This window comes from Crinia signifera, chromosome 6 (genome assembly GCF_055691185.1).
Source record: "Crinia signifera chromosome 6, ASM5569118v1, whole genome shotgun sequence".
Lineage (NCBI taxonomy): Eukaryota > Metazoa > Chordata > Amphibia > Anura > Myobatrachidae > Crinia > Crinia signifera.
Genome location: NC_139222.1, coordinates 10,013,649 through 10,040,141, shown reverse-complemented (window position 1 = coordinate 10,040,141; position 26,493 = coordinate 10,013,649). Strand labels below are relative to the sequence as shown.

At 44.6% G+C, this 26,493-nt stretch overlaps 2 protein-coding genes across 3 annotated transcripts in view; one reads left to right on the top strand and one right to left on the bottom strand.

Moving 5' to 3' along the window:
* The window catches only part of LOC146009929 (uncharacterized), a 453,438-nt gene that overhangs the window by 230,684 nt on the left and 196,261 nt on the right, over positions 1-26,493 (top strand). The window lies entirely within an intron of this gene.
* On the bottom strand, positions 1,654-23,974 carry LOC146009903 (NACHT, LRR and PYD domains-containing protein 3-like). Its single transcript, XM_083150502.1, has 12 exons — positions 23,821-23,974; positions 22,385-22,426; positions 20,734-21,018; positions 20,134-20,172; positions 16,966-18,628; positions 10,120-10,218; positions 8,537-8,707; positions 7,556-7,723; positions 6,951-7,121; positions 5,686-5,856; positions 3,349-3,507; positions 1,654-3,250 (listed from the first exon to the last, which is right to left on the bottom strand). The coding sequence occupies exons 2-12, from the start codon at positions 22,404-22,406 to the stop codon at positions 3,181-3,183; spliced, it is 3,018 nt and encodes a 1,005-aa protein (XP_083006628.1). The 5' UTR covers positions 22,407-22,426; positions 23,821-23,974; the 3' UTR covers positions 1,654-3,180.

The window sequence follows — 26,493 nt, the reverse complement described above, 5'->3', positions numbered from 1 at the left end:
TAGTCGACCTAATGCTTTTAGACTTAGGGCCAGATTCTCTAAGCTTCAAAAGTGACAAAACAGAGAGTGATAAACAGCCAGCCAATCAGCTCCTGCCTGACATTTTTCAAACACAGTCTGTGACATGGCAGGTAGGAGCTGATTGGCTGGCTGTTTATCACGCTCCATTTTATCACTTTTGAAGCTTAGAGAATCTGGCCCTTAATGTCTGTCTATCCAATGATCCAAACCCGACCTTGTGACTGTCTATATCAGGGATGGGGAACTTTCGGCCCTCCAGCTGTTGTTGAACTACACATCCCAGCATGCCCTGTAACAGTTTTAGCATGGCCAAATAGCAAAACTGTTGAAGGGCATGCTGGGATGTGTAGTTCAACAACCGCTGGAGGGCCGAAGGATCCCCATGCCTGGTCTATAGACACACTGTCTATCTAATAATCCACACCCATCGGGCCTTATTCTAGTTCACTCTTTCTGACAAAATCCTTCTTAGATGGACAAAACCATGTGCACTGCAGGTGGGGCAGATGTAACATGAGAGAGATAATTAGATTTGGGTGGGCTTTTACTTCAAAGTGAGATCTATATTGCAGTGTAAAAATAAAGCAGCCAGTACAGTATTTACCCTGCACAGAAACAAAATAACTCACCCAAACCTTATTCTCTCTGCACATGTTACATCTGCCCCCCTGCAGTGCACATGGGGCCTTATTCTGGTTGATTCGGTCAGATGCGTATTTTCGGACAGGAACCGAGCGTTCTTAGCCCTGCCTTCCGTACGGATCGCTCACACCGTCCGAAAGGACCGCGAGTGGATTTTTCATGTGAACACCTCCTCCATCTCTGGGAACTTCCCCCATCATACGATGGTCGCCGACCATCGAATGCTGGACCGCGTGGTCAGGCAGCACCGAGTGCTCCAGACCACTCGGGCATTTCTCCGTGCAAACGCAGGGATCTGGGCGGGCAGCTGGCATCCGGCGATGTCATATGTCCGCCCCCCACACGTGCGTCACGGCCGCATTACCATATGTACGCCCAGCGTTTTCATGGGAACGCCCATGAAACACGGGGCGTACGCATATGGTAATGAGCCCAAACAGCCCTTCACGCCCCTCTCCACCCCCTGTTCGGATTGTTCCAACTGATCGTTTTCTGTACAGAATTCACGCCGTATCCGGACGTGCGCAGCGTTCGCACATGCGCAGATACGCCTCTGCACATGCGCAAACACCAACCATCGGCCGTCCGTCCGCATTCGGAGCCATCCGACTCAACCAGAATAACCCCCATGGTTTTGTCCATTTGAGAAGGATTTTGTCAGAAAGAGTGAACTAGAATAACCCCCATTGTCTTTTGTATGTTACAGTGCTGAACTCAGATGCATTTTATATGCTATATAGTATCCGTTTTACACTCTTCCCCCCCTTCCCCTACGTTACACATATTATTGTCTGTGCAGCATGGACTATATCACTATTTTTAACCAAGCTGCAATTCTCGTTTCTATTAGCATCATATATATTGTTTTTAACTTTCGATTGGCATCTTTGTACAAAAAGTACCCGTACGATGTAATGACACTACATCGACAAAGGACTATTTCAGACAATTCTTACTAACCGAAATTCCACGAGAACAAAAGGCAGCGTGTACCGAGCAACTTCCATCTTTTATTATTTTTTTTCCATAAAAAAAAATAAAAATAGATTGGATTAAAAAAAATAGAAAGTAAAATGGAATTTGAATAGTGGAATGAAGGTTGTGGCTTCATCAAATAACACTGAAGCAAAGTAGGGAAGCAAAGATACAGAGCGCTCAAAGTCATGAATTTTAAAAAGTCTAAAAAGGTAGAAAAATCTGTGCAAGTTTATATAGAAGGCACAACCTTGGGTGACACCTGATGAGAACTGTTCCTCTCACGTTTCATCCATGTAACCAAGGGCGGAAAAAGAGCTTGCCATCTACTTCTTACCAATGGGCTTCTTCAAGTGGATCATTCGGATCTTCGATTTAATCGCAACAAATAACTAGGGGTGGTGGAAGATTCCCTGAATTCCAGCTCCCAGTATTCCCAGCTGCTCATCCATTTTCAAGGAGAACCTTCATACTTGGCAGTAACAACAGTATGGATATTATTACTATCATTACTTGCCTATGCTTGGATAAACTGGGGACATCTCTCTCTCTCTCTCTCTCTCTATATATATATATATATATATACATGACAGGGAGGAGGGCGGCACTCTCAGCAAAAACAGACAGGATATCCAAGGTTAATAGCCTTGGATATCCTGTCTGTTTTTGCTGAGAGTGCCGCCCTCCCCCCCTGTCGTTGTCTGTGTTTACGGTGAGGGCACTCAGCCAAGCATCTCAGCTCGGAAGCAGGTGGTTCAGTGCCGGCCCTTTTGGGACATATATATATATATGTCTATATATCTCTCATATCTATATATATATATATATATATATATATAATATATTATCTCTGTAATATATATAAATATAAAATATAGCTCTAACTATTTCTTAACTCTATGAGGTGAAGTACTACCAGTGATCACTAGAGGCTACTCGTTGGACCAATTTACTCCTTAACAGAATGTGAAAGCAATTTGGACTGGGGGTGGGGTGGAGAGTTTGTGGGCTAAAAACTGTCACCGCTCAAAGTAAAAGTAATAACTGTCACAGCTCAAAGTAAAAGTATATTGCAGAATCTGTCATTGTGATGGGATTTTAACTAGTATTAGGAGGTTTATTCTGATCTGTATATGACATTGATATATGATTAAGGCACTGGGAAAATTGATCTAGTCATTGTAGAAGGTAGAACAAGAGACCTAGGTCTGATACTGAGACTAGATTGCAAGCGGATGTGTACAAGAAGTGCAGGAGGGGGGAAAGGTGATCTGGACAGCTAGGAAACATCCCCCCCCCCCCAGTGTTTGCCAACGGGTATCAGGAGAACAGATACGGAACAAGTTACAGAGAACGAATGTCAGCAAAAGCTGCTCTTCCTATGAAGGTAAATCTATTAATTGCCAAAGGGAGTCGATTTCATACATTTGAAGAAATGCTTGACGATAAGTATAAACCCGTGGCTTCATGCTGAGGGGCAAAGAGAAAAGCATATAGTCCTCTCTGATGGTTGTTCTGCCCTCCAAGCATCATTAAGACCAATCAATATCTGGCTCCTACGGACTTTTCTGCAATTTTATCCGGACACCATTTCCGGAAAGAGCAGGTGGATCTGTGGAAAGAAAAAGATCTATTAATGCATGACTCTTGCCAGGGAAAAAGTAAGTCCATTTTTTTTTTAATTCAAAACATTTTACAGTGTGATCTTACACCAGGAGCTGCAGAGGCTGCTTGGCAATCTTCTGAAGCCTCGCTCCCCAGTGCTGCAGGTTATTCCCTCTCAGGTCCAGGATGATGAGAGAGCGGTTGGTGGTAAGAACAGAGCGGAAGTCATCACAGCAGGAGGAGGTCAGCTGGCATCGCCACAACCTGTTGGCAGAAAGAAATTACGGTACTTATGAGTTATCCGGGCGCCCGATTTCTAAATCGGGTCGGATCGGGCACATCGCATCGCATCGCATGCGACCATCGGATGCGATGCGATGCGATGACCCGATTTTTCCATAGGAATCAATGTTAAAATGGACAGAGTCCATTTTAACATGGAATTCAATGGGAAAAAGGGGTCCTTTTCATACCCCTACTATCCAAGTGGGCATGGAGTTGGATATAAACCTGTGGCGAGCGTAGCGAGCCACCGAGCCCGAAGCGTGGCGAGCGTAGCAAGCCCCGCGAGGGGACATAGAATACCGTCCCCTCGCGGGGCTCGCTTCGCTCGCCACGCTTCGGGCTCGGTGGCTCGCTACGCTCGCCACAGGTTTATGTCCAACTCCATGCCCACTTGGATAGTAGGGGTATGAAGAGGACCCCTTTTTCCCATTGAATTCCATGTTAAAATGGACTCTGTCCATTTTAACATTGATTCCTATGGAAAAATCGGGTCATCGCATCCGATGGTCGCATGCGATGCGATGCGATATCGCATCGCATCGCATCTGATTGTATGCCTTAACTTAAGGCATACAATCAAAAAATCGGGCGCCCAGATAACTCATAAGTACCGAAATTACTATTTTAGAATGTTTAGAATGGAATAAAGCATATATGTAACGGGCCCCGGATGGTTCACAAACAACCACTTGTCGATGTGCACTGGGTTGACAAAAGGTCAACACAAGAAAAAAGCTCAATATGGCAATGGCTGACGCGTGAAAAGGTCGACATAGTGATGGCCGGCACGTGAAAAGGTCGACATGAGTTTTTCGCTATGTCCTTTTTAAACTTTTATGGTTTACCATCTTTGTGGACTCCTGGGAATGGTATAGTGTGCACTTGGCCTTCACTCTCCATGCGTGGGGGCACGGTACACTTATTTGAGGTCCACCTGCTCAGGTGTCGTCATTGACAACAAAATAATCCATGAAAAAGTCATGTCAACCTTGTGTCACTGACAATCTAGTGCACGTCGGCCTTTTTTGTGTCGATTTATTGGCTGTCGACCTAGACATTGTCTGTGAATTTAATAAATTAGAGACATAGGGGGACATTTACTGAGATCAGATACTATCTATTATCTTCTAGAAGGAGCTAAATAAATAAGAAGTAGATTCTGATTGGTTGCCCATAGCAACATCCCATGTGAATAGTGAACTCCCATCTTAGTACATTTCCCCCATAGGAGTACAATTGCTAGGATGGGAGTTCTTTTGAACCTTATAAAAGATAATTTATAGAATCTGGTTGCTATGGGCAACATCTTATCCTCAATAGAACTCCCATCTGGATTCAGTATGGAATCCCGGCGTTCAAAATCCCGACAAGGGGGAGATGTGGATCGCCCCCCCTTGTGGGCTCACTGTGCTCGCCACGCAGCAGGCCCGGTGACTCGCTATGCTTGGCACGCTAATTTATTCTCCCTCTATGGGTGTCGTGACGACCCATGGAGGGAGAAAGTTTCGGGATTTCGGCGGTCGGGATTCAGCCGTCTGGATTTTAAACGCCGGGATTCCGACCACCGGGAAATTGACTGCATCCCTCCCATCTTAGTAAATTTACCCTATAGCAGGTATGTCTAAACTATGGCCCTCCAGCTGTTGTAAAACTACAAGTCCCATCATTCCTTGCCACAGTTTGCTATGAGGGAATGCTAAAATTGTAGCAAGGCATGCTGGGATATGTAGTTTCACAACAGCTGGAGGGTCACAGTTTGGACATGCCTGCCCTATAGACTGCATAAAGGGTCCGATTCAGACGTGCTCGCTAGGCTGCTTTTGCACCATCTAATGATTTTTCCTCTGTTCACTATAAAAATAAGCCAGGACTTACTTTTTAGTTGAAGGGTGATGGCTGAATTGAAAGTGGGCGTGACATCATCTGCATGGCCCGAGCAGGCAGGGGCACGCCCAGCGTTTTTATGGGCGCTCCCACCGTTTTTGTTAATTAATAATAATAATTATTATTATTTTTAAGGCAGGTTTTGCCTTCTAAATGATTTATGCTATAAATAAATGTCAGAGTTTGCCCCGAATCCCGCACCTCCGGCGAACTCCTACACCATCAGGACTTGTACTAAGAATCCAGTTATGCAAACCCTGAGACAGATCTTACCACAGCTCTCGCAGCGCGCAGCCTGGTTGTCGGAGTCCCTCGCACAGAAGCTTCACCCCACCGTCCTGCAGGTTATTCCTGGTGAGGTCCAGGGCGGTCAGCGACTTGTGGGTGGCAATAACAGAGCGGAGATCATCACAGCAGGAGGAGGTCAGACCACACATCTGTAACCTGATGGGAGATGACGTAATTTGGTATCATTGTCAGCCTCACACTCAGCATGATGTCATCACTGAGACCTTTAGTAAATTTAACCACCCCAATCGTCTCTTACCCATAGTCCTCCATTGATATCCAGATAATAGATCTACATGTATCGGTCGACACCAAGCTAGACAGGTTTAAAGGGGGTCAACAAATTTTTCTGTTTTTAACATGTTTTCTTAGCGTATGAATTATTTACTTTTTCAGGTGGACATCTATTGGTCAATAGTAACTTGGCCGAAGTGTGACGTGCTAAGCAAGTGTGCAAGAGTGTTCAGGTGGTCACATAACATCAAATATATAGAATTTGGCCCAAAAACTCGTGTTGACCATTGTCCAGTCAACCTTTTGTACCGCTTGACCGTAACTACTGCTAACCTTGCACTTTTGTTCTGTGGACCATTTGACCATAACATTGTTGATCTCTTTATCCACACCCATCTCCTTTATGTCTCCATATCATGAGAGCTGTCTGGGAGTTATAAAAGAACTTGTACTTCTAAACCACAGGTACACAATCTCGGACTCCACACAGTCACACAGCGCATGTTTTGCAGGTCTCACAGAATCACAAGTGAAATAATTAGCTCCACCTGTGGATCTTTTAAAACTACTTCAATGAGTAACGAATGCACCTGTGCACCTGCCGGGTGACCTGGAAAATGTGAACTGTGTGTGTGTGTGGTCCTGAGGCCCGAGTTTGAGGACCCCTGTTGTAAACAGTTAATATATGGTAAAAAAAAAAAAAGGTAAACACTGCCAGAAATATATAGGAAATTTACCAAACTTTTGGAGCAATATAAAATACCAGCCAATCAGCCCCCAATGGTCATGTTACCATACATGATTCAAAATGCCAGTTAGAGGCTGACTGGTTGGAAATTTTTCTCTCTCCAAGGACTGATATCAAAAAAGAAATGACAGGTTTTGATGGCCTCTCTCGCACCGACAGGACAGGTTTATGTCAGGTGGGATGTTGCTATGGGCAACCAATCAAAATCAACTTTTTATTTATTTAGCATCTTCTAGATCTAAATAAATTTCCTCTTCAGCATCCTTACCTAAGTTCCTGCAGGGTGCAGACCGGGTGCCTCAGTCCCTTACACAGACGCTTTACTCCAGAGTCCTGCAGGAGATTGTCAGACAAGTTCAGTGTCATCAGGGAGCGGTTCGTAGTCAGCACAGAGCAGAGGTCGTCACAGCAGGCGGAGGTCAGATTACAGTCCTGCAACCTGGTGGGAGATGAGGGGTCCGAATTATATAACACTACTGTATGTCAGTGCATACATGTAATGTGAGGAGGTAAGTGTGTACATAGATGACCTGGATTCAAGGGATTTTACAACAAGCCTATTGTTATGTGTATACTAAAATGATCTAGAGCAGTGGTTCTCAGCCCTGGTCCTCAAGTACCCCCAACAGTGCATGTTTTCCAGGTCTCCACACAGAATCGCAAGTGAAGTAATTAGCTACACCTGTGGATCTTTTAAAATGTGTCAGTGAGAAATGAGTGCACCTGTGCACCTGCTGGGTGACTTAGAAAAAGTGTTGGTGGTACTTGTGGACCGAGGTTGAGAACCACTGATCTAGAGAAATGATAGCAGGTAATTTGATCTGCTTTTGATGTAAGCCAATCGACAAAGAGAGAAATTCAGGACTTTCTTACAGGAGTTCTTGTAGGGTATACGGCTGACATCCTAGTCCACAAAGCACTTTCACTCCGGGGTCCCGCAAGTTATTCCGTGACAGGTCCAGTGTGATCAGATAGCGGTGTGTAGAAATAACAGAGCGGAGATCATCACAGCCGGAGAGGGTCACACCGCAGGCCTGTAACCTGATGGCAAATATGGGATCTGTATTAGGATATTTTTTAATATGGGCCATTCAGTATGTGAAGGCGAGATTAAGAGTTGTCAGGGGTGGAACTGTGCTCCATGTCCTAGCACCTTAACCCCCCCCCACAAAAAAACATCGGTTTCATTGCTCCATCGATGTCGGAATACCATTTGGCTCTCTCCCATCAAAGGCAAAAGCCTTCGACATCAGACATAAACCACTGATGATTTTTGAATCAGAGCTAATAAGGAATCTTTATGTTTGGGTGCTGGCTGCAAATGATAATTAATAGAGCCTTGATGGGGTTTTTGTTAATCAAAACTCAAAGAGAGGTAAAATTGCAAGAAATAAAGTACCAGCCAATCAGCTCTGCCTAACAGTTTACAGTTGTGTTTGAAAAATAACAGGAGCGGATTAGTTGGTACATTATCTCACAATTTTTCCTCTCTCCAAGCTTTGATTAAACCCCCCTAACAGTTTTGTTATAATAATTACTGCATATCCATAAAACAACTTCTGCTCTCCTTTCCTTCATCATATAAGGCCCAGAGCTGCAGTTCACCACATAATCACTTTTATCTCTTATCACACATCTTCAGCTCAAGTGGGTTTATGAATCAGCAGTGACTATAGAAAATCTCTAGAAAATGAGTGGAAAGAGATCTATACTACTTCGGCAGCCCAACTGGACTCTCTTGGTTCCCCTCTGACAACGTGAGGCTGGCAGCCAGTGCCCCCAATGTTCCCGGGAGTTACGCCACTGTGCCTTGTACCGAGAGGACAGCTCTATAAATAGTAATACAGTCCTTACCTAAGTACCCGTAGGTAACAGGCTCGATGTCTCAGTCCCTCACACAGAATCTTTATTCCAATGTCCCCCAAGTTGTTTTCAGACAGGTCCAATGTCATCAGATAGGGACATGTAATCAGGACAGAGCGGAAATCGTCACAGCAGGAAGACGTCAGGCCACATCTCTGTATACTGATGGAAGATGAGGGATCTGCATCAGATTGTTTACAGCCAAACACTAAGCATGATATCATCACTGACAATTAAATGGTTTGAAGAAGAGAATACTTGGTGCCCAGTTCTGGACTGTATCCATGTGGCCAAAATCATTGATTTAATGGAAAGGGTTGGGTGCTTAGCTGAGTTACGTATGCGCAGAGTACCCATCAGTAAAGGATTATGTGGACTCGGTAGGGCCGGATATAGGGGTCAGGCCGCCCTTAGGCACCACACTTTGGGTCAGGAGCCTCGCCCGGCACAAGTCACTAGCTCCGGGTCTCTACAGACAGGTGTGCAAGGGGTGATGTCAGTGCTGCTGCTGCCCGCTCGGCCATCTGATGCTGCTGCCCATAGAAACCCGCAGCTAGTGACATGTGCCGGACGAGGCTCCTAGCTGCCTGCTGCCCGTAATTTGTGCTGCCCCTAGGCCCGTGCCTAAATGGATCCCATCACAAATTTGACACGTAAATAAAGATCCTGCCCAGAGACTTGGAGCCACCTTCTGGCTGAATGCTGGTAGACCAGTGGAGTAGAAGACCACCATGATAGACTAGAGCAGTGGTTCCAAAACTTTTATAAATCAGGGCACCCCAGAGTATTAGAATTAGTGTCACTGGGCCCCTGGGCCTACATTTTTTTTTTAAAGTTAAATAAATTGTGTTTATGTCTCATCCTGACACAGCACAGTTTTCATTACTGTTTGTCTACAATCTGCTTTTTACATTGTCCATAAATAACTTAAATGGGTCATGAACCACCAGTCCATGGCATCCCTGCAAGTTTTCCAAGGCACCCCCAGGTGCGTACACCATCGGACAGTGTGTGCGAACGATTTATCTGTGAACAGCGTCGCCCACAGATCTGTGCAACACAGCCAATGCCCGATACATCTAAAGATATATCGTTGGATCCTGCTGTGTGTGCGGGTGATCCACCAACTGTCTGCACAGCCGCGCCATGAGCCGTCGTTGATGCAACTGCCCATTTGGGATGTCAGTCCCGATGGATCAGGCAATGTGTATACAGAACACGCTGCCTGATCCATCTGTACATATACCAGTGTGTACCCAGCTTTAGACTAGTTAAGTTTTAAACTTGCACTTGGAAGACTGGAGGTTTGGGGAGTCTGGCCAGAGGGGGCAGAGAGATAGGGAGCAGCATAAGAGAAGTCTTTAAGTCGACATTTAGATGTGGCTATTTTATATGCACCTTGGCATTCATATTCGGATTTGGAGGTTTAAGAGGCCATTCCAATCTCCATCACTGGGCACCCGTACAACTTAGCACATAGTGTTTGTGTCCTGTAATATACGGACTCCAATAGTGTACCGGTCAGACTGAGAAAATGATGCCGCCTGTCTTATATTACAGTATAAACTACTTACATGAGTGTGTTCATCTGACACTCCCTGAAGAACTCCGGAATAGTGTACCCCTCCCAGTATAGGGCTTTTTCCTTTTTGGGAAATTGGCAGCCCACAAAGCTACAGTGGAAAAACAAAACAATAATATAAAAATAACCCCAAAACAATAATATAAAAATAACCCCAAAACCATAATCTAATAAAAAAATAATAAACCAAAACAATATAAAAATAACCGCAAAACAATAATATAAAAATAACCGTAAAACAATATAAAAATAACCCCAAAACAATATTAAAGTAATAACCACCCAAAAACAAATCAATAAAATAATAACCCAAAACAAAACAATAATATAGTAATAACCCAAAACAATAATATAAAAATAACCCCAAAACCATAATCTAATAAAAAAATAATAAACCAAAACAATATAAAAATAACCGCAAAACAGTAATATAAAAATAACCGTAAAACAATAATATAAAAATAACCCCAAATATAATCATAATAACCCACCAAAACAAAACAATAATATAGTAATAACCCAAAATTAATAATATAAAAATAACCCCAAAACCATAATATGAAAAAAATAATAAACCAAAACAATATAAAAATAACCGCAAAACAATAATATAAAAAAATAAAATAAACCAAAACAATATAAAAATAACCGTAAAACAATAATATAAAAAATAAAATAAACCAAAACAATATAAAAATAACCGCAAAACAATAATATAAAAATAACCCAAATATAATCATATAATAACCCACCAAAACAAAACAATAATATAGTAATTACCCAAAACAACAATAATATAAAAATAACCCAAAACAATAATAAAAAAAACGTATCCCCCCCCAAACACCCCCCCCCCCAAAACAATATTTACTGCAATGAGTTTAATAAAAGCTGTATGTATAAGCTAAGATATCATGTACACTTGGGAACAGGGACATATAGAGGATTCTGACCTGTGATAGTTACAGGATATACGACGATATATTAGCTGGCATTTGACCATTTATATATTTTATGTTTAGAAAACATTGATGGTTTATGGTCGATGTCAAATAGTTTTGACATCGATGGGGGAGAACCAGATGGTTTCCCACATCGATGTCAAGCTCAAACGAATAATTTTGTTGTGCTATTTCCTGGGACACAGAGCATAGCTCCACCCAGGACACCTTGAATCCCCGCCCCCCCCCCGTATTCTGATTGGCCCATAGGCCAATCAGTCATATACAATGGATGACCATTGATATGTAAAAACATAGATGGTCATCCATTGCATAGTTATGCACCATCGATGTCCAGTTGCACTTTTGCCATCGATGGCAAAGGCAACGATGGCCTTCCCTACTTACACTTCCCAGTCTATGGGCCTTATTCTGGTTCACTCTCAGAGGCAAATTCCTTCTCATATGGACAAAACCATGTGCACTGCAGGGGCAGATGTAACATGTGCAGAGAGAATTAGATTTGGGTGAGTGACTTTGTTTCTGTGCAGGGTAAATACTGGCTGCTTTATTTGTACACTTTAATATAGATCTCACGTTGAAATAAAACCCCACCCAAATCTAATTCTCTCTGCACAAGTAGCATCTGCCCCCCTGCAGTGCACATGGTTTTGTCCATATGAGAAGGAAGTTGCCTCTGAGAGTGAACCAGAATAAGGCCCTATATCCTGCACAGGTCAATATAAGAGATATGCTGATAGATGGGATATATGTAATATACTAGTAAATGGGGCTGTATAACATGCAGGACACTACAGGCTGTATAACATCCTATCACTGGGGCTGTATAACATGCAGGACACTACAGGCTGTATAAAATCCTAACACTAGGGCTGTATAACATCCTACTCCTGGGGCTATATAACACCCTATCACTGGGGCTGTATTACATGCAGGACACTATAGGCTGTATAACATCCTATCACTGGGGCTGTATAACATGCAGGACACTACAGGCTGTATAAAATCCTAACACTAGGGCTGTACAACATCCTACTACTGGGGCTATATAACACCCTATCACTGGGGCTGTATTACATGCAGGACACTACAGGCTGTATAACATCCTACTACTGGGGCTATATAACACCCTATCACTGGGGCTGTATAACATGCAGGACACAACAGGCTGTATAACATCCTATCACTGGGGCTGTAGAACATGCAGGACACTACAGGCTGTATAACATCCTATCACTGGGGCTGTAGAACATGCAGGACACTACAGGCTGTATAACATCCTATCACTGGGGCTGTATAACATGCAGGACACAACAGGCTGTATAACATCCTATCACTGGGGCTGTAGAACATGCAGGACACTACAGGCTGTATAACATCCTATCACTGGGGCTGTAGAACATGCAGGACACTACAGGCTGTATAACATCCTATCACTGGGGCTGTAGAACATGCAGGACACTACAGGCTGTATAACATCCTATCACTGGGGCTGTAGAACATGCAGGACACTACAGGCTGTATAACATCCTATCACTGGGGCTGTATAACATGCAGGACACAACAGGCTGTATAACATCCTATCACTGGGGCTGTAGAACATGCAGGACACTACAGGCTGTATAACATCCTATCACTGGGGCTGTATAACATGCAGGACACTACAGGCTGTATAACATCCTATCACTGGGGCTGTATAACATGCAGGACACAACAGGCTGTATAACATCCTATCACTGGGGCTGTAGAACATGCAGGACACTACAGGCTGTATAACATCCTATCACTGGGGCTGTAGAACATGCAGGACACTACAGGCTGTATAACATCCTATCACTGGGGCTGTAGAACATGCAGGACACTACAGGCTGTATAACATCCTATCACTGGGGCTGTATTACATGCAGGACACTATAGGCTGTATAACATCCTATCACTGGGGCTGTATAACATGCAGGACACTACAGGCTGTATAAAATCCTAACACTAGGGCTGTATAACATCCTACTACTGGGGCTATATAACACCCTATCACTGGGGCTGTATTACATGCAGGACACTACAGGCTGTATAACATCCTACTACTGGGGCTATATAACACCCTATCACTGGGGCTGTATAACATGCAGGACACAACAGGCTGTATAACATCCTATCACTGGGGCTGTAGAACATGCAGGACACTACAGGCTGTATAACATCCTATCACTGGGGCTGTAGAACATGCAGGACACTACAGGCTGTATAACATCCTATCACTGGGGCTGTATAACATGCAGGACACAACAGGCTGTATAACATCCTATCACTGGGGCTGTAGAACATGCAGGACACTACAGGCTGTATAACATCCTATCACTGGGGCTGTAGAACATGCAGGACACTACAGGCTGTATAACATCCTATCACTGGGGCTGTAGAACATGCAGGACACTACAGGCTGTATAACATCCTATCCCTGGGGCTGTAGAACATGCAGGACACTACAGGCTGTATAACATCCTATCACTGGGGCTGTATAACATGCAGGACACAACAGGCTGTATAACATCCTATCACTGGGGCTGTAGAACATGCAGGACACTACAGGCTGTATAACATCCTATCACTGGGGCTGTAGAACATGCAGGACACTACAGGCTGTATAACATCCTATCACTGGGGCTGTATAACATGCAGGACACAACAGGCTGTATAACATCCTATCACTGGGGCTGTAGAACATGCAGGACACTACAGGCTGTATAACATCCTATCACTGGGGCTGTAGAACATGCAGGACACTACAGGCTGTATAACATCCTATCACTGGGGCTGTAGAACATGCAGGACACTACAGGCTGTATAACATCCTATCACTGGGGCTGTATAACATGCAGGACACAACAGGCTGTATAACATCCTATCACTGGGGCTGTAGAACATGCAGGACACTACAGGCTGTATAACATCCTATCACTGGGGCTGTATAACATGCAGGACACTACAGGCTGTATAACATCCTATCACTGGGGCTGTAGAACATGCAGGACACTACAGGCTGTATAACATCCTATTACTGGGGCTGTACAACATGCAGGACACTACAGGCTACATAATATTCTATCACTGGAGGTTGTATGACATGCAGGACACTACAGGCTGTATAATATCCTATCACTGGGGCTGTATAACATGCAGGACACTACAGGCTGTATAACATCCTATCCCCACAGGCTGTATAACATGCAGGACACTACAGGCTATATAATATCCTAGCAATGGTGCTGTGTAACATGCAGGACACTACAGGCTGTATAACATCCTATCACTGGGGCTGTATAACATGCAGGACACTACAGGCTGTATAACATCCTATCACTGGGGCTGTAGAACATGCAGGACACTACAGGCTGTATAACATCCTATCACTGGGCTGTATAACATGCAGGACACTACAGGCTGTATAACATCCTATCACTGGTGCTGTATAACATGCAGGACACTACAGGCTGTATAACATCCTATCCCCACAGGCTGTATAACATGCAGGACACTACAGGCTGTATAACATCCTATCACTGGGGCTGTATAACATGCAGGACACTACAGGCTGTATAACATCCTATCACTGGGGCTGTATAACATGCAGGACACTACAGGCTGTATAACATCCTATCACTGGGGCTGTATAACATGCAGGACACTACACGCTGTATAGCATCCTATCACTGGGGCTGTATAACATGCAGGACACTACAGGCTGTATAACATCCTTTCACTGGGGCTGTATAACATGCAGGACACTACAGGCTGTATAACATCCTATCACTGGGGCTGTATAACATGCAGGACACTACAGGCTGTATAACATCCTATCACTGGGGCTGTATAACATGCAGGACACTACAGGCTGTATAACATCCTATTACTGGGGCTGTACAACATGCAGTACACTACAGGCTACATAATATTCTATCACTGGAGGTTGTATGACATGCAGGACACTACAGGCTGTATAATATCCTATCACTGGGGCTGTATAACATGCAGGACACTACAGGCTGTATAACATCCTATCCCCACAGGCTGTATAACATGCAGGACACTACAGGCTATATAATATCCTAGCAATGGTGCTGTGTAACATGCAGGACACTACAGGCTGTATAACATCCTATCACTGGGGCTGTATAACAAGCAGGACACTACAGGCTGTATAACATCCTATCACTGGGGCTGTAGAACATGCAGGACACTACAGGCTGTATAACATCCTATCACTGGGCTGTATAACATGCAGGACACTACAGGCTGTATAACATCCTATCACTGGTGCTGTATAACATGCAGGACACTACAGGCTGTATAACATCCTATCCCCACAGGCTGTATAACATGCAGGACACTACAGGCTGTATAACATCCTATCACTGGGGCTGTATAACATGCAGGACACTACAGGCTGTATTACATCCTATCACTGGGGCTGTATAACATGCAGGACACTACAGGCTGTATAACATCCTATCACTGGGGCTGTATAACATGCAGGACACTACAAGCTGTATAGCATCCTATCACTGGGGCTGTATAACATGCAGGACACTACAGGCTGTATAACATCCTTTCACTGGGGCTGTATAACATGCAGGACACTACAGGCTGTATAACATCCTATCACTGGGGCTGTATAACATGCAGGACACTACAGGCTGTATAACATCCTATCACTGGGGCTGTATAACATGCAGGACACTACAGATGTATAACATCCTATCCCCACAGGCTGTATAACATGCAGGACACTACAAGCTGTATAACATCCTATCCCCACAGGCTGTATAACATGCAGGACACTACAGGCTGTATAACATCCTATCCCCACAGGCTGTATAACATGCAGGACACTACAGGCTGTATAACATCCTATCACTGGGGCTGTATAACATGCAGGACACTACAGATGTATAACATCCTATCCCCACAGGCTGTATAACATGCAGGACACTACAAGCTGTATAACATCCTATCCCCACAGGCTGTATAACATGCAGGACACTACAGGCTGTATAACATCCTATCCCCACAGGCTGTATAACATGCAGGACACTACAGGCGATAGAACATCTTATTCCTGGGGGCTGTATAATATGCCGATAGATGGGATATGTGTTGGAGGCTGTATAACGGATTCAGTATTGAATCCCGGCGGTCGGGATCCCGGCGTTCAGAATCCCGACGCCGGAATCCCGACAGCCGAAATGCCGACAAGGGGGGGACGTGGATCGCCCCCCCTTGCGGGCTCGCTGCGCTCGCCACGCAGCGGGCCCGGTGCCTCGCTACGCTCGGCACGCTATTTTATTCTCCCTCCAGGGGTGTCGTGGACACCCCAGGAGGAAGAAAGTGTCGGCATTTCGGCGGTCGGGATTCCGGCGTCGGGATTCTGAACGCCGGGATCCCGACCGCCGGGATCTTAACTGCATCCCTGTATAACATACTATAAATGTGTGCTGTACAACATGCTGGACACTACAGACTATATACAGTAACGTCCTGTTACTTAGGGCTGTATAACATGTTGGTAGATGGGACCTATGCAATATACTATAAATGGGGACTGTATAACATGCTGGACAATGCAGGCTTTATACAGTCAGTTCCTATCACTTGGGGCTGTACAGCAAGCTCAGAGATAGTATACATGTAATATATTATAAATGGGGATGTATAACATGCTGGACACTACAGGCCATGTAACATCGTATTGCATAAAATGTAATATAACTTACACAGTACTCAACACATATTAACTTACTGTACATTAGCTTCAAACCTTTGATTTAATTATATAGCATATACATGTCACAAGGGAAACCGTGTACCTTAGTACCTACCAAAGTTCTGAACATTTAGAGAGAGCTTTTGATAGAACACTCTGAGAGTTTGGTCCTAGAATGCAATCCTTAAACAATGCAGTATGCCTCACTGAACTGTTCTCCAAGCAGTAGGCCACAGCTCTGCAAGTAATGGTGTCCTGGTCCTTATCTTTGCCCTGGAATCCTTCAATTTTCACGTTAATCAAGCGAGACAGTGTTCTCTGCACCCAGTCCTTAGGCTTCGCCTCGTACAAGCAGCCAAATACTTCATTGTGGTAGACCGATGGGTGTCTCCTCAGCCATTCCTCCAAGGCCGATTGTCCTTTGAAGGCAACAGAATGCCCAACGGCTCTCTGAACCTCATCAATTTGTTTTTCACTTGAAACTCCAAATAAATGTCTTACGGTTGATTCTAGATGTGGCCGGTCTTTTGACGTCGCTAAAAGGTCTTTCATTTTCCACTTTCCGAACTTGACATGTTTCTTATCCAGGACATAGTAAAGAGCGGCAAAGACATCCTGTAAACCCGAAGGGGTGAAGCTGTAGGATGTGACGGTCTCGGCACTCCGTTGGTGGAGGTTCTTCTTCAGAACTATAGACTCAAACACCGAGATGGTAACCCCATGCCTCACCAGATCTGATTCGTCAAACACATTTCTGCCATTCCAAAGTCCTTCGATGGCCAAAGTACACAACTTTTTGAAAAATATCTCTAAAGGCTGGGCGTAGGTCCTTCCGTGGTACTTTATCAAAGACTTTACGTACCATAAGTAAATGGAGGTGAACGGCATGGAGTCAAGAGTACGTAATCCGTGTTTCATAAACTGTTTTATTATTGTACATAGAATCCAGTTAAATAAAGGGAGGTAACTCATATCAAACAGAGTGTTGTTGTCCTTAATTATATTAAAAACCAGGTCCGCCTGGTCACTGGACTTAAAGAATTTGTAGACGTATTCTTCACGCTGGTTCTCTGTAAATCCCCGAATTTCCACATATCGAGGACATTGGACAAAGTCGGTCAGCTTCATCCATGTGAATGGCCGTGTGGTAATGAGAAGAGAGCAGTCCTTCAGAAACGTTCTGCCTAACAGACTGTTGAGGAGGACCTCTTTGGAGACCTCCTGATATGGATCTTCACAAACCTCCGTAGAAGACAGATTGAGTTCTTCAAAACCATCAATAATAACCAGGATTTCTTCAGAGTTCTTGAAGGTTAAGTTTACCAAATAGTTTGGACCACAGAACCCACAATATACGGATAAGTATTTTTCCAAGCTCATGTTAGACGGAAGGTTGTTGACCATGCTACAACTTATGAAGAACACAATAGGAAACTGGTCCTTGTACAGCTCACCCCAGGCCCAGTCCAGCATGATCTTTTGGCATGCCAGAGTCTTTCCAATCCCAGCAGTTCCCTGTAAGACCACAGTCTTGGGAATAGTTCCGTCATCATTAGGACTAAAGAAATCTTGAACGGTAGTTGGAGAATACTCATCGGAAGATCCTTTTGCCCTAGTCCGCTGATGCCCCTGGCCTGATGGTGCGTTATGTAGCCTCTTCTCTAATAAAATACTGGCGTACCTTTTCCTCAGGATGAAATCTTCCCCTAGTCTTTGATTATGTTGTTTTATAGCATAAAAAGTCTGTTTAATTTCACTCATGTATTTTGCTCTGAAGCCTGTATGGGATGACAAACGCATTAGTCATAGTAAAAATCGTAATATTTTTTACTGTAAAATAATAGTTTGCCGATCAAATTATGGGTGTGGTACAGGGGTCCGACAGTCGGGATCCTGACAGTCATTAGTACAACCTCGGGATCCCAACTGGCCGGACCCAGACAGCATGGTGAGCGCAACAAAGCCCCTTGCGCGCTCGCTGCGCTCGCCACGCTGCAAGTGTGGTGGCTCGCTAAGCGAGCCACCTATTCTATTCTCCATCTATGGGGGTTGTGGACCCCACGAGGGACAATAGCCGACGGCCGTCGGGAACCCGGCTGTCAGTGTTTTGACAGCCGGGATCTCGACATCAGGTAAATGCCTGTCGGGACCCCGTCTGGCACCCCAAATTATAAGGCGGAACTGCAACATAGCGCTTCAGATGCAGTACATGAAAACAGAGCTCGTACATTACTTCAAGAATTTGTCTCAACGTACAGGAAAATATTGAGACATAGTGGAATGTCCAATGGCTTGATAAGAGCAGCGGCCATTCTACAGAACGTGGTGGTGACCAACCATGATTCCTGTTGGCAGTGGAAGATTCTTCTCGATAAACTACATATTTAAAATATCTGGGCATATTTTTTTTTTGGGGGGGGGGGGGGGGGGGGGGGCAAAAAATTGTCTAGCAACGGCCCTAGATACATCTACGGCAGGGCTGGGCAATAACCGGCCCTCCAGCTGTTGATGAACTACACATCCCAGCATGCTTTGCCTTTGTTTTGCTATTTGGCAATGCTTAAACTGATGCAAGGCATGCTGGGATGTGTAGTTCAACAACAGCTGGAGGGCCGTTTATTGCCCAGCCCTGAGCTATGGGGTTGGGATCATTAGGTCAACACCACTAGGTCGACATACAGCTAGGTCGACATGGCAAAAGGTCGACATGAGTCTTGGTCGAACAGGCAATAGGTCGACAGATATCTAGGTCTACATGGCTAAGGTCAACATGGTCTAGGTCGACAGGTCAAAAGTTCGACATGGGGTTTTTCACAGTTTTTTTACCCGAATGTAAACAGTCGACAGGGACACTGTTTTAAGTGCACCACATCCCTTGTGCTTTGGGTTCGGTGCCTCGCTATGCTTGGCACACCATTTTATTCTCCAACCACGCTCTAGTGGATGGTAGGGCATGAAATACCGCCTGTCGGCACGTCGGCTCAAACAACATTGAAAAAACCCATGACGAACTAAGCCATGTCGACCTAATGCCTGGTCACCATAGACTCATGTCGACACTTTGCCATGTCGACCTAGGCCCATGTCAACCTAGCTGTATGTCAACCTAGTGGGGTCGACCTAACGATTGTCGACCCAGTGACCGTATCCCCAGCGATGTACTAAGCGGCTTTGACCTCTAGATTTTAAAAGTCATCTTTGAAATGCCACTGCTTAGTAAGTATGTACGAAGCCTCTTTACTTATGAATACAGGGAAGCCCAGGAAGAAAATGTTTTACTTACCATCAATTGCTCGGTTTAAATAAATCTGCCGGATTTGAACTGAAAAAGACAAAAGCAGAAATAGAGTAAAATCATTAATAAAGGAAACATTTAGCCCACCCCCACCCTCCCCCTGGTGTAAGTAATAACAAAGAATCTCATGGAGGACCTCACTGGACAAGTCAGTAGGGTGTGATATAGGGGTCCGACAGTCGGGATCCGGACAGTCATTATCCCGACGTTGGGATCCTGACTGGCCGGACCCAGACAGCATGGTGAGCGCAACTAAGCCTCTTGCGGACTCGCTACGCGAGCCACCTATTCTATTCTCCCTCTATGGGGGTCTTGGACCCCCACGAGGGAAAATAGCAGGTGGCCTTCGGGAACCCGGCTGTCTGTATTTTGACAGTCGGGATCCCGACGTCGGGTGAATGCCTGTCGGGACCCCGTCCGGCACTCAAGTCAGTAGGTGATCAGTTTTATACAGGACACGTAATTCCCAATACCTTTATACACTACATCACTATGGCACCAATACTGTAAGGGACCACTGGGATTTCTGAAAGACCAATAGGTGACATCAGAGCCCACTGATTGGACTAACACTATGCACAAGCTTACTGGTCCTGGCCGCTTCCTGCCGGTGCACTTCCGCACGTTCCGGAAGACCGATCTCCTTGAAGATCTGTACGAGGACGGTCAGCGCCTCTTCGTCTTCATACAAATCCATTAGAATGAATTTTGTGCTGAGATTATCTGCGCTCTGTAGACGCACGGGGTCGATGGGGGTTGGGGTGGGCAAACGAGACAACACTTCCTTAAACCGCTCCAAGTAATGGTCGGACAGCTCCTCCAGGGCCTCGTAAAGGACGTCTCCAGGCGTCTTGTTCTTCCAGTATTCCCGACCTATTGTGGAAGAGAGGAATGTCCTATGAAGTGCTGCACACAGAGGAACCCTTCTACCACCACCTACAGGGATTGTAGTCAAACGCCAGGCATGCTGGGACTTGTAGTGCTACAACAGTGGGAAGAGTTGTAGGTTATCTGAGCCTCACGTACAGGGGGATCCAGATGATAGGTGTACGATGTGTAGGTCAACACCAATAAGTAGACACGCACTAGGTCGGCATTCGCAAAGTAGACACAAGCAAAGAGGTTGACGTGCCAATGGTCGGGAAAAACCGGCGTCGAACTTTCATGTGTTGATCTTTTCCACGTCAATCTTTGCTTGTGTTGACCTTTTTGGTGTCGACCTATGCACTGCCTATCCTGTGATCTAGACCTATGCAGCAGTCAGGTGTGGATTATTAGGTTGACCACTCTTGGACGACAGGCTGTAGGGTGACATATGTAAAAAGGTCGACATGGTCTAGGTTGAATTTGACGAAAGGTGGGCATACAGTATGTAACTGGTCGACACAAAAAGAAACCCTTCAATGAATAAATCATGAAATATGCCTGTCGACCTTTTCCTGTGTCGACCATTTGCATGTTGATGCTCTGCTTGTGTCGACCTTGGTCAATGTTGGCCTAGACACTGTCGACGCTGTGGACTTGCTGGTCAATATGGAGTTTATTTACTAAGATGGGAGTTCTACTGAAGATGGGATGTTGTCGATAGCAACCAATCAGAACCTACTCCTTATTTATTTAGCACTTTCTAGACTATAATAAATAGCATCTGGTTGGTTGCCTATAGCAACATCCCATCTAAAAGAGAACTCCCATCTTCGTAAAAGCCGGTACTTGTTTCCTCGCAGGGCTCTCAGCACGCTCTAAGCTCTATATAGTGTGGCGTGCCACCGAGCCCGAAGCGTGTGTTCCGCGTCCGCTCGCCACGCTTCGGGCTCGCCACACTATATAAAATCAACTCCACGCCGACGTGGATAGTGGGGGTATGAAATGGTCGGGAGGACACGTTCCGCCACTGCTCGCCACGCTTCGGGGTGGCGTGGATAGTGGGGGGTCAGTAAGACCTCATTGTATGTCATATAAGTGTATAGCTAATGGCATGGCATCGCACCATATAAAATCACATGCTATCGCATTCGATTTTGAGGGAGGTGCGATGCGATCCCCTGGGGCCAACAGAGCAGGGAATAAATTATATTAAAAAATCGCACCGCACAGCACTGAAACGGCCCATGCGATGTGATGCGATGGGATTTCAGTACAGTAGCGTACGTAGGAAAACTAGGCGACCTGCTCAGAAACAAGGACCAAAAAGCCTCACCGTTACTGTCTGCGCTCTGTAATAAGAGATGCCACTCACCTAGAACGGTCAAGATTTCCATGGCGACAGACTGCACACGCCCTAGTAGAGAACAGACAGCGGGTTAGTCCAGACATATCCGTGCCACTTTCCAGTCTCTCATGCCTTACTGATCTATTGCTACAGAAATTCAAAGCCGTTCTCCCAGTCCAGGATTTAGGGATATCCCTGTTTGTGTGCAGATGGTATAATAAAAAGGATTGAGATACTAATTAAGTCACCTGTGTCTAAGCATGGATATCCTTAAGCCCTGCACATGTCGACATGAAGATTACGTCACAATGTTGACTGTGGTGCCAACAGTTCGCCCCTGCACTCCCTATTGGATAGCCTCTGTGGCAGCTAGCCACACCCATACCTTCCAACATTGTCTAGCCTTGAAGAGGGACTTGGATTTTTTTGGGGGCGTGGCCTAGTGATGTGTGGGCGTGGGCTATTTCCGCCCCTGTTTTCGCCACTGTGAGGGCTTGGCTAGCAGCTCTCTGCGGTGGGCTGCCATGTTTCAGCTCGCCGAGGCGGTGTCTGATGTTACGCAGCAGCCCGTAAATCGCTCTGAAAATGGTTTGGACGCACCTACGTCGCAGCCCACACACCAAAAACCTCGTCACCGCCCCCCCTCCTCCCTCCACACCCCCACTTAGACCAGAATTGCTAAAATTCCCAAATAGCTATTTTCGAAATTTACTAAGACATAATACTAAGCATGCAAACTTGGGACTATTGTAAGGGGTATGGGTCATTGAGTCCACCAAATTAATGTCGACATACATCACTAAAGGTCGACTGTCGTCCTAGACACTGTCTACCTAATGACCGCATCACCCCCTAACTACTCAGAGACCGCTAAATGATGCCCACAATGTGCAGGACTGTATAATGGGGTGATTCAGGTTGGTTTGCAAAAGCAAACTCCTTCTTCAATGGACAAAACCCATATGCGCTGCAGGTGGGGCAGATGTAACAGGTGCAGAGAGAGTTACATTTGGGTGGGGTGTGTTCAAACTGAAATCTATATTGCAGTGTAAGAATAAAGCAGCCAGTATTGACCCTGCACAGAAACATGGCTGTTACAAGCCGACTGATTGGTTCTTTGGGCCAGATGTATCAAGCTTCAAAAATAGATAAAGTGGAGAGTGAACAACCAGCCAATCAGATGCTGCCTGTCATTTTTTAAACCCAGCCTGTAACATGACAGGTAGGAGCTGATTGGCTGGCTCCCTTTTATCACTTTTTGAAGCTTGATGCACCTCTCCCCCATTATACACAGAGTAATAAGGCCCAGTTACCTCAGCAGTGTGTGTGTGTGCAGAGTGAGAAGCAGAAGTGACATTACACAGATACAGAACGCTGAGGCTCGGCTAGAAGATTGCATTGTGTGATGTATGTGATACATACACAGCGTGTGACGTATATATACAATACAGGTGTGATATTACCTGCAGCAGCCGGGTCACCTCCTGCACTGTGCTCTCTCCCTGGGGGGGTTACACACCATACGGTGACAGTGGGGACATATGTGTTATATTACACTGCTCTTCCTGTAGGCCCTGTGCAGCTAACATCAGCTTCCTGCTACACCCATAGTCAGGCCTAACCGGCCTTCCTCCCCCCTCCTCCTCCTGCCCACAGGCTGACACTCCCGGACTCCAAGCCTCGCTTCTGTCCTGTCCCCACACCCTAGGGTGACTCAGCAGCAGCAGCAGCAGCCTCCTGTGTGGGTGATAGCTGTGTAACATTATTACATAACACCTAGTGACTGCCATTCAGCACCGCTATATTAATAAATGCTCATATATTAACTGTTTGGGTATATATTCAGCAGCGCTGTACAGAGAATATTATTACCAGTTCTTTATATAGCGCACACATATTCAGCAGCGCTGTACAGAGACTATTATTACCAGTTATTATATAGCACACACATATTCCGCAGCGCTGTACAGAGAATATTATTACCAGTTATTATATAGCGCACACATATTCCGCAGCGCTGTACAGAGACTATTATTACCAGTTATTATATAGCGCACACATATTCCGCAGCGCTGTACAGAGAATATTATTACCAGTTATTATATAGCGCACACATATACCGCAGCGCTGTACAGAGAATATTATTACCAGTTATTTATATAGCGCACACATATTCCGCAGCGCTGTACAGAGACTATTATTACCAGTTATTATATAGCGCACACATATTCCGCAGCGCTGTACAGAGAATATTATTACCAGTTATTATATAGCGCACACATATTCCGCAGCGCTGGTCAGAGACTATTATTACCAGTTATTATATAGCGCACACATATTCCGCAGCGCTGTACAGAGACTATTATTACCAGTTATTATATAGCGCACACATATTCCGCAGCGATGTACAGAGACTATTATTACCAGTTATTATATAGCGCACACATATTCCGCAGGGCTGTACAGAGAATATTATTACCAGTTATTATATAGCGCACACATATTCCGCAGCGCTTTACAGAGAATATTATTACCAGTTATTATATAGCGCACACATATTCCGCAGGCTGTACAGAGACTATTATTACCAGTTATTATATAGCACACACATATTCCGCAGCACTGTACAGAGACTATTATTACCAGTTATTATATAGTGCACACATATTCCGCAGCGCTGTACAGAGAATATTATTACCAGTTATTATATAGTGCACACATATTCCGCAGCGCTGTACAGAGAATATTATTACCAGTTATTATATAGCGCACACATATTCCGCAGCGCTGTACAGAGAATATTATTACCAGTTATTATATAGCACACACATATTCCGCAGCGCTGTACAGAGACTATTATTACCAGTTATTATATAGAGCACACATATTCCGCAGCGCTGTACAGAGACTATTATTACCAGTTATTATATAGCGCACACATATTCCGCAGCGCTGTACAGAGAATATTATTACCAGTTATTATATAGTGCACACATATTCCGCAGCGCTGTACAGAGAATATTATTACCAGTTATTATATAGCGCACACATATTCCGTAGCGCTGTACAGAGACTACTATTACCAGTTATTATATAGCGCACTCATATTCCGCAGCGCTGTACAGAGAATATTATTACCAGTTATTATATAGTGCACACATATTCCGCAGCGCTGTACAGAGAATATTATTACCAGTTATTATATAGCGCACACATATTCCGTAGCGCTGTACAGAGACTACTATTACCAGTTATTATATAGCGCACTCATATTCCGCAGCGCTGTACAGAGAATATTATTACCAGTTATTATATAGTGCACACATATTCCGCAGCGCTGTACAGAGATTATTATTACCAGTTATTATATAGTGCACACATATTCCGCAGCGCTGTACAGAGAATATTATTACCAGTTATTATATAGCGCACACATATTCCACAGCGCTGTACAGAGACTATTATTACCAGTTATTTATATAGCGCACACATATTCCGCAGCCCTGTACAGAGAATATTATTACCAGTTATTATATAGCGCACACATATTCCGCAGCGCTGTACAGAGAATATTATTACCAGTTATTATATAGTGCACACATATTCCGCAGCGCTGTACAGAGAATATTATTACCAGTTATTATATAGTGCACACATATTCCGCAGCGCTGTACAGAGATTATTATTACCAGTTATTATATAGTGCACACATATTCCGCAGCGCTGTACAGAGAATATTATTACCAGTTATTATATAGCGCACACATATTCTGCAGCGCTGTATAGAGACTATTATTACCAGTTATTATATAGCGCACACATATTCCGCAGCGCTGTACAGAGAATTATATTATCAGTTATTATATAGCGCACACATATTCCACAGCACTGTACAGAGATTATTATTACCAGTTATTATATAGCGCACACATATTCCGCAGCACTGTACAGAGAATACTATAACCAGTTATTATATAGTGGACACATATTCCGCAGCGCTGTACAGAGAATATTATTACCAGTTATTATATAGTGCACACATATTCCGCAGCGCTGTACAGAGACTATTATGGCCAGTTATTATATAGCGCACACATATTCCGCAGCACTGTACAGAGACTATTATTACCAGTTAT